Here is a 9,286-nt window from a genome sequence, read left to right as displayed (position 1 = left end):
GCAAGCCGAACTGAAGCAGAGTTTTACAGGTTTTTTCGACAGATTATAGATTTTTTTTTCCGACAGTAACTTTTCCACCATGAACTGAGCACATTTTCTGTTGGTTTGACCCAAATCTTAAAGCTTCTTAATACAGCTAGTGACACAATCGGGAAAAAAATGTGGCGAAAAAGTGACTAAAAAGGCCACAAAAGAGCAACAGAAAAGTGGCAACAGTGACAAAAAAAAAGAAATGAAAAGAAATGTCAAAAAAGTAACTACAATGTGACAAAAACGCAAGGAAAAAAGATCTGTTTAAATGAGTTTTGTAGGTCTTAGCTAGGCTCGTGTAAAGCTTTTAGATTTGGCTAAAGCTGAACTGGAGAAAATGCACTTTGTTAAGGCGGGGGTTACAAGGTTAAACTTGTCTCCCTCCATAAGTACACTTTGACAGATGCAAATTAAGCTTTTATTAACGCCAGCCTAGACGAAAAACAAATACAAAAGTCTGTGAGAATGATTGCTCTTTACTTTCATGTGATAATCAATAACACAAGAATTATTAGGAATTGTTTCCTGCAGACCTGGGAGTTTTGTTAGCCGAAGATCAGGTTACAGGCAAAATCCTGACTCAACAAAATTTGCCAATACCTCTGCACGTCACCCTGGCAGTTTATTTAAGGATTTAATAGCAATCATTCTCAGTAATAGATGTGTGGCGTAATGCTGTTAGTAAACCCACACAGTGGCAGTGGCTACATCCAAAACAGAAAAATCTAGCTGGAAACAAACTCAGCAAAATTATATTCAAGAATAAATAAACCTCTCATGACTTTGGTGTCCCCAGATATGAGGTCAACATGAATCAGGCCTAATTGTTTCACTGATGATCATTGTAATGTTGATTCATTCACAAATACCCAAACATTTAACATTATATAAAAGTTATTTACATTTGTACGTTGTTTTTTGTTGTTGTTACAATCAGAAAGCAGAATGAGCCTCATCATTAGGGTTGCTAGATTCAAAAAACCTGAAACAGTTTGGGGCTTTGTTTCTAAATCAGCATTTATAGCTTTCTTGGCTTTTGAAATGAGGAAAGGCTTGTTCACTTTGAAACCTGTGCCTGTGTCCACTTATTCAGCTTCAGGCAACCCAAGTTCAGTCAAAGTTGTAGTGTCTCTTTTTCCAAAACGAGCGCACCCTACACAAAAGCCTCACGTTAGAGGAAACAAACAGTGTGTTAAAATCTTTTTGCCCCCATACGTCAAGCTGTCATGCTGCCTGTCTGTGTAGCAAGCAAACATGCTTCACTGGCAGCTCATTATACTGTGAACATGTGTGATGTCTCGTCCCACGTTTTGGCTTAAAACCAAATTAAGGTCATGTTTTCATCTAAAAACTAGAACTGTGTCATGTCTCGTAGTTAACAGAAGCAAGTTAAGAATAGTGTTAACCTGTTAAACTGTTACAAATGCAGATGCTTTGACTTTTTTGTGGTTATTATCTCTGTAATTACTGGACTAATTCATATAGGAAATAAACTGTCATGTGTCATAAGGTGAAACACTTTTCTCACTTAGTTTTAAAAAGTGAATCCCCAACAAAATAATTATTTGAGTTTTTTCTTGGTTATTTCTGTCAAAAATAGTGTATCTAACATAATGAAGGAGCTTATTCAAACCAAAGTCAACTGAAGCTGCTCATCAAAAACATTACCATGGTGTGAGAAAAATGTCTCAGATCATGATCAGTAACTCAAATTTAGAAAAATAAAGTCAAACCCAAAGGAGTGAGGGATCAGGGAATGATTCAGTGAGTAAAAGTTCCCTGTGACTGCTAACTTACCGTATGCTGGTGAGTCACAATCTCGCCCTGTGTTTGTGATAACTGTCACTAACGTGTTACTTTGATGTGGTTCACAGAAGGCCATCAGGAGGAAGAAGCAGGCGCTGCTGAAGAAGAGGAGGGAGAGGCCAATGAGGAGAACGGTGAGAGCATGACGTCACAACAGTCCATAGATTTATGTGGATGTGTGGTGTAGGACAAGCTCAAATTGTGTGGTAGAATTAACCTTTTAGCTATCACATAGCTCATGTATTACCAAATGAGACATAAACTAATTCTAATGTCCCTATTGATAACTTTTTTCTTTACATTTGATTATTTTGTTACAATATATATTACATTTGTGCAATATGATCAATGCAAATACATGTATATATACTGTACACACAACTCCCTTTTTAACCTCTTAACCTCCGCCTTCACTGCCACACATTTTCTCCAGTTTGGCTTTACACAAATATAAAAGGTTACAGCCTAGACCCACAAAACTCATCGTGACAAATCTTTTTCCTTGCATTTTCACTTTTTTGATTTTTTTTTTTTTCATCGCCTTTTGTTGTGTTTTTGTCACACATTTTTGTCCATTTTCTGTTCCTTTTTTTTTTTTTGTCACTTTTTCGTCGCTTTTCTGTGACTTTTCTGTGACTTTTCTGTGACTCTTTTTTTTAGGCTTTTATTGTCACTTTTTCAATGTTTTTTTCGTTGCTTTTTGTCACTTTTTCAATGTTTTTTTCATTGCTTTTTGTCACTTTTTCAATGTTTTTTTCCCATTGCTTTTTTGGCACTTTTCCAATAGTTTTTTCATTGCTTTTTTGTTGTGTTTTGTGACTTTTGTCACTTGTTTTGTTGCTCTGTACTTGCATTTCCATCCTCGTTTTCGTCTCATTTTTATTTCCAGTCATTTTTTCCTGGAAGCTTTCAGATTTGGGCAAAGCCAAACCGGAGAAAATGTGCTTGGTTCAGGTGGTGGTTAAGAGGTTAATGGACTCCTGAGACACATGGGCATGATCGCTGTGAGTTGAGAGGCCTTTTCGCCATAAGATCGGTATACAGCGTTCCATCCAAGACTTTGACAGCAACAAATAGAGCGTGAGCCCAACCTGCATACATGTCTGAGTTTAAATTCCAACAGTCCAAACCTGGTGATTGGCGTTTACCCCTCCTCCGTGTCAGTCAGGTGTGGATGGAAATTCTGTTGCCTGCGCCACACTTTACTTTGGTATGAGGCCGTCTGGAGATAACATTTTCCTCTTCTGCCTCTGGCTTAGTCACTCCACACACAGTCACTCATGTTTAGAATCCTCCCTGTCCCCAGGCCTGCAAATACCTGTTTTAGCTTTTATACCTAATGATGAGGTTCTTATGAGGAATCTTTTTGAAGTAAATGATTGTTGAAGACTTCGTTGTTTATTTATCAAAAGCGTTCAATGCGGTCAGGGCTTGTCACTTGACTCGTCACACCCAAACCAAGGTTTTGAAATACATTTTATCAATACGTTTCGTTCAGCGTTTACGGGGTCATGCAAAAGTCAGACATGTTGTGCCTTAGATGTGGAACTGCTTATTATCACGGCTTTAAACGTGTCATCATAGAGCAGTTAACGTGACCGAAGCAGCAGTTCATGTCTGACAAAACTAAATTGTTTGTGTTGGAGCAGCATCTGAATGCAAAAAGGTGTGAGAATAATCCTCCTTTATACTTGCATAAAACTTCACTAACCAAAACATGTTTTTTTTAGATGGTGAAGGTGAAGACGGAGAAGGTAAACAAACATTCAAGTTTTTATTCTTGAAAAGTGTTGAGTGACTTTTTAATACTTCTTCCTCTTTTTCAACAGAGGAAGAAGCAAAACCAAAACACAAGTGAGTATCCACATTGAGGCCTGTGAAACCATAACCCATACAGATTATCATGAAAGACCATGACAGATGATTTGCCGTGGCTAAAGACAGTATAACTTGATAGATGACTTTAAACACAAAGTTGTTTTAATAGATGTACAGATTCATTCAAGCAACACCATTTGTGCCGCCTCATTTGTTTCCCAGACCATTTATCATGCCTAACCTGATCCCTCCCAAAATCCCCGATGGTGAGAAAGTGGATTTTGACGTGAGTTTTAGACGCCAATTCATATCATTTCCTAGACACTTTGAAATGGGTTTGAAAAAGAATTGCTCAAACTTGCTCTTGCTGCTGTAGGACATCCACCGGAAGCGAATGGAGAAGGACCTGATGGAGCTTCAGACTTTGATCGAGGTTCACTTTGAAGGCAGGAAGAAGGAAGAAGAGGAGATCATTCACCTCAAAGAAAGAATTGTAAATGCAGTACTTATGTAAAAATGTGCATAAACCTTAAACGCGATGTTTCTGATTGGAGTTCTTGTGCAGGAGAAAAGGCGTTCAGAGCGAGCTGAGCAGCACAGGATCCGCAGTGAGAGGGATAAGGAGCGTCAGAAACGACTTGAGGTAACTAACACGACTACAGAGCGATCAGACATACACTGCGTTATTATGCAATTTCTAAATTGTCAACTCAAATGAGAGTCAACATCATTTTCAAGTCTTTAACTGGTAGAGGATCATTTAAATGTGGTTGAAAAAATCTCCAAGTGATAACAGTATTTTTTTCCAAAATAAATATAGTAAAAACCTCAAAATCCACTGTTCCAAACTATTATGCAACTCATCGTTTCAATACATTCTAAAGCTTGTAATTAACTGAAAATGGTCATTTGTTGAATTTGTAGCATTAGGAGGTCATATTTAAAAGCTTCAAAAGCTATTTCAATCAAAAAAATGTCAACAGGTCAAATTATATTTTACCATAGGAGCCCTTGTGTGATAGCAGCTTCAAAATTCTTAAATCCATTAAACTTGTGTGTTTTTGGAGAGTTTCTGGTTGGATTTCTTTGCAGGATGTCAGAATAGCCTCCCAGAGCTGCCGTTTGGATGAAAACTGCCTCCCACCCTCATAGAAGTTTTTTTTGTTGAAGCTCCAAAGTTTCTCAATAGGGTTGAGGTCAGGGGAGGAGGGGGTCCACATCATGAGTTTCCCCTCCTTTTATGCCCATAGCAGCCAGTGATGCAGAGGTATTCTTTACAGTATGACATGGTGGGTTGTCATGAGGATCTTGTTAGGGAAAGCACGGCTCTTCTTTTTGTAGCATAGAAGACAGTGGTCAGTCAAAAACTCCACATATTTTTTAAAGGTCATTTTCACACCTTCAGGGAGCTTAAAAGGGCCTAAAGCAGCCGACCAGCTCTCTCCTCATGATTCTGGCCCAAAACATGACTCCGTCCCCTCCTTACTGACGTCACAGCCTTGTTGGGACATTGTGGCCATTCACCAACTATCGACTACACCATCCATCTGACCATCCAGGGTTACACGGCACTCATCAGTGAACAAGACTGTTTGAAAATGAGTCCTCATGTATTTCTGAGCCCGTTGCAGCCGTTTCTGTTCATCAGCTTCAATTAACAGTTTAGAGGAGGCCCGGATAGAAGGTTTATGCACCACTGCAGCCTCTGGAGGGTCCTACACCTTGATGTGCGAGACTGTGGGAGACTCCAGAGGCACCAGCAGCTTCAAATACCTGTATGCTGCTTTGTAGCATCTGTTCTCTTAATCTGATGTGTTTGTTTGGTAGAAACCGTCCATATTGTGACTTTATCTGCACAAACCTGAGTGTGCTCTGAATCATCCACAAATCTCTTATCAGTACGATGATTACGCTTAATCTTTCATGAAATATCGAAGGTTTTCATACCTAGACCAAGGCATTCAACTATTTCACGCTTTCCATCAGCAGAGAGACCCTTTTTCGTTCCCATATTGCTTGAAAACGATGATCTGCTTAATAAAGTGGAACACCCTTTTTCAGTAGTTTTTCCGTTAACTGGGCTTAACCTGAAAACTAGTCATCCCAGGTCTCTGAGATTAATGTCAGTGATTCAAAGAGCCCTGAGACACAATACTATACATGAGTTTCATTAAAAAACTTTTTTTTTTTTACCTTTTTGACACAAAAATACAATTTGCATTATAATTTGGGACGCAATGTAACACTGATCGATCACCCCATGACTGTAGGATGAGAGAACTCGCAAAGAAGAGGAGGAAGCTAAGAAGAGAGCGGAAGATGATGCAAAGAAAAAGAAGACGCTCACAAGTCTACACTTTGGAGGGTACATGCAGAAACTGGTAGGGCTTATGTTATGAATTTAGTGTAACATATACTGTAATGAGTGGCGTCGATGTGGTCATAAATACACATGCCTTTCCAACAGACAGAAAAACGCAGTGGCAAGAGGCAGACGGAGAGAGAGAAGAAGAAGAAGATACTCAGTGACAGGCGTAAACCCTTGGACATTGAGAACCTGAGTGAAGAGAGACTCAAGTACCTAGACAGTGATTTATTGGTGTGGTATATTCTGGAACGTGTCGCCAACTTATGTGTGGTTTACAGAGAAAAGGCTAAGGAGCTGTTGGAGAGGATCTCTGAACTGGAGGGAGAAAACTTTGATCTGCAGTACCAGTTTGCCAGGCAGAAATATGAGGTTAGTGCATTTCCTGCATTAGTCGTAGCAGTCCGTTCCTAGAGGGAGATTTGTCTTGGGCTGGAGTGCAGTGTCTCCCAACTACAAAAACATACATATAATAACAACACAAGTGGGAACACTGTGAGTGGGGCAGGAGTGGGAGTGGGTATGCTAATGTGAGAGTCGCCGGTTCGATTCCACTTCTGTTAATCAGTGCTTGAGCTCCGGCTGTGTCTGAAAGGTTATTGGGCACTCGCCATTGTGTAACTGAAATCTCTGTAGCAATAGCAGTGAAGACAGTAAAGGTAAATATTTATTAAGTTATTGATGTAGCATTATGGGCAACATCTTGCCGTTATACAGTCACTACAAGTAACAAAATCTCATCTTTTACAGATCAATGTGCTGAGAAATCGTGTCAGTGACCACCAAAAAACGTAAGATTTTTTTTTTTTTTTTTTTACTTTTTGGGTACTTTTCAATCAAACTGAAAGGATTAGAGATCCACTTTTCAACAAAATATCTCATTGCAATTCTTTGACACTGTCCATCTTCAATAGAAAACAAACCCCTGTGGCAGTTTTTCCTCAGGTGGCGATTTCAAAATGATTTCAACATTGTCTTTTGCACAAGCAACGCACACCTTTCCCCATGTAAAGGCAGTTGTAATCAGACCGGTCCCTTTACACTTTTAATCCCCCAATGGAGCAGGACGTTGGGTGTGGCAGGTCATCCGTCACAGCTGACTCACTATAACAGAACTAAAATGCCTGGAATGAACACCACAGGACACAGTGTCTGAGTTTAGCAATGTCGTATCTGAACAAACAAGTTTACTGACTCCTGTCCCATGTGATACCTGTGTTTTTGGCAGATCCAAGAGGACTAAGAGGGGCCTGAGGAAATAAGACGCCACACACTGGTCCAGCAACTTCTTCTCATAAAAACAGATATTTGTTTAAAATGCAAATAACTACAGCACAGGGTCAAAGTTGTGCCTGTGGCCCATCTGCAGAGAGCAACATTCAGTGAGGAGTCAGAGCTGGGAATCAAACTCTTGGCCCAAACCGTTGACTAAAACACTATACCAGCAGGGTGCACACCAGTCTAGGCTTGATACAGGAAATAAAAAGTCCATAAATCATCATATGGAGGCAAATATTCTTTAAAGGTTTTTGCATAGCATTGTACATCTGATTATCTACCCTTTTATTCATGGATTGATAAACAGCTTGTTTGTTTGTATGTGTGTGTGTGTGTGTGTGTGTGTGTGCGTGCGTTCGTGCGTGCCTGTGTGTGTGTGTATGTATGTATGTATGTATGTGTGTGTGTACCTGTAGGTGTGGCCTTGTGCTGACAAACAGACTCTCAACAGTCCACAGAGACTAAAAAGTGACTACAGTGTGAATAAAGAAAGCGTAAGGCAAAGGCAGGATCATAGCTTCCACACACAGACACAGGCAGGCAGTGACATGACCAGGGCTGCACACTTCTCCTCCACCCAGACCTACACCTAATTCTCAAAGACTGTGATTCACTCATACTAATCCTGAAGGGAAAACCCTGCATTGTCATCAGAAAATAATCCTTAGCCAGAAAAGTAGATTTATGTTTTGGCACAATTAGATGCTTCTAATTGACATGTGGGTGGTTTGAAAGGAGTCAAGTGTGTTTTGTTGCCAAAGCAGTTCCTTTGCCTCTAAATGCACATTTTAATATTAAAGGGATATTTCAGGATTTTTGACATAGGGCATCATTTCCAAGTTATCTCGAGTGATGTTGATTTCTGGAGATTTTTTTATTTATTTTTTATTCAGAAGAGTTTAGTGGTGCTAGGCTAGTGCAAGGCTAGCACATGTCTATGGTAACTAGTAGCCTGCATTAAAAACCTCTTCAAAATCACCGGGTAGTCCTCCAAACATTGCCATATCTGATTTGTAGAAAGCTTTTTTCTGAATTTCACATGGTAAACAAACTACTGTAGATCCGGTAACCTAGCAGATCACTCCGCCGCTGCGTAGCTTTCAACCAGAAAGCTGATGCTGCTCAAATATAAGTTCTTATTAATGCAAAATGGTTATATTTCAAAAACACAGTCAACACAGACATTTATATCGGTAGTCTGGTGTTATAAATTTGTCTCAGGCCCATTGTGGTTTGGTCAGACTGTATTGAATGCAGGCTACTATTTACAATAGACATGCACTACTTGTGGCCATACCGCCTTTGCTATGCCCAATCCCGTCAGACCTTGGAAGCAAAGCAGGGATGGGCCTGGTCGGTACTTGGATGGGAGACCATTTGGGAACACCAGGAAGCCTAGCGAATAGTGAGTGAGTGAGTGAGTGGTGGTGGTCGGAGGGGCCGATGGCGCAGACTGGTTGCCTCGCTTCTGTCAGTCTACCCCAAGGCAGCTGTGGCTACAATAGTAGCTTACCACCACTGAGAATGGAGTGAACGAATAGTGCAATGTAAAGCGTCTTTGAGTGTCCAGAAAAGCGCAATATAAAACCAATGCATTATTATTATTATTATTACTAGACTAGCTCTAGCCTAGCACCACTAAACTATTCAAATATAAGGACTGCATGAATTAAAAAAAAACACTCTGGATAACTAGGAAATGAGGCAATTTATTCTTCCCCTGAATTGTCACTGACCAGATCAGATATGCATCTTTCAAAATAAACGCTGTGTATAGGGGGGGGAAAAATGAATTAACACATTTTCAAGTTAAAACTTACAAATGGTTTTAGTAGAATATATAAAGCTGTGCAACATGACACAGCCCTTGAAAGAGAAAGGCAAGTACACACCACAGGGACTCTGCTTGAAGGCATTGTTTAAACTTTATTAGTTCTTTAGGCAACGTCTATGGCATTTCTGTTGTTACATAAGATAGTATCATACTAC

At 39.8% G+C, this 9,286-nt stretch overlaps 1 protein-coding gene across 1 annotated transcript; it reads left to right on the top strand.

The window, feature by feature from the left end:
• The first annotated feature begins 3,672 nt into the window (after window positions 1-3,672).
• Window positions 3,673-7,410, top strand: tnnt2a (troponin T type 2a (cardiac)). Its single transcript, XM_079558691.1, has 9 exons — window positions 3,673-3,690; window positions 3,877-3,940; window positions 4,031-4,147; window positions 4,220-4,297; window positions 5,925-6,035; window positions 6,122-6,231; window positions 6,301-6,391; window positions 6,770-6,810; window positions 7,248-7,410. Exons 2-9 carry the CDS (start codon window positions 3,887-3,889, stop codon window positions 7,279-7,281), a joined length of 636 nt encoding a protein of 211 aa, XP_079414817.1. The 5' UTR covers window positions 3,673-3,690; window positions 3,877-3,886; the 3' UTR covers window positions 7,282-7,410.
• The last annotated feature ends 1,876 nt before the right edge of the window (window positions 7,411-9,286 follow it).

Source organism: Gobius niger, assembly GCF_951799975.1.
Source record: "Gobius niger genome assembly, chromosome: 6".
Classification (NCBI taxonomy): Eukaryota; Metazoa; Chordata; class Actinopteri; order Gobiiformes; family Gobiidae; genus Gobius; species Gobius niger.
This window is presented reverse-complemented; position numbering and strand designations above follow the sequence as displayed.

Excerpts from the sequence above, each read along its gene's own strand:
- tnnt2a (XM_079558691.1), top strand. The coding sequence starts at position 3,887 with ATGCCTAACCTGATCCCTCCCAAAATCCCCGATGGTGAGAAAGTGGAT. Across the intron at positions 4,148-4,219 it reads TTCACCTCAAAGAAAGAATT|GAGAAAAGGCGTTCAGAGCG; the intron begins GTAAATGCAGTA and ends GTTCTTGTGCAG. Across the intron at positions 4,298-5,924 it reads AGCGTCAGAAACGACTTGAG|GATGAGAGAACTCGCAAAGA; the intron begins GTAACTAACACG and ends CCATGACTGTAG.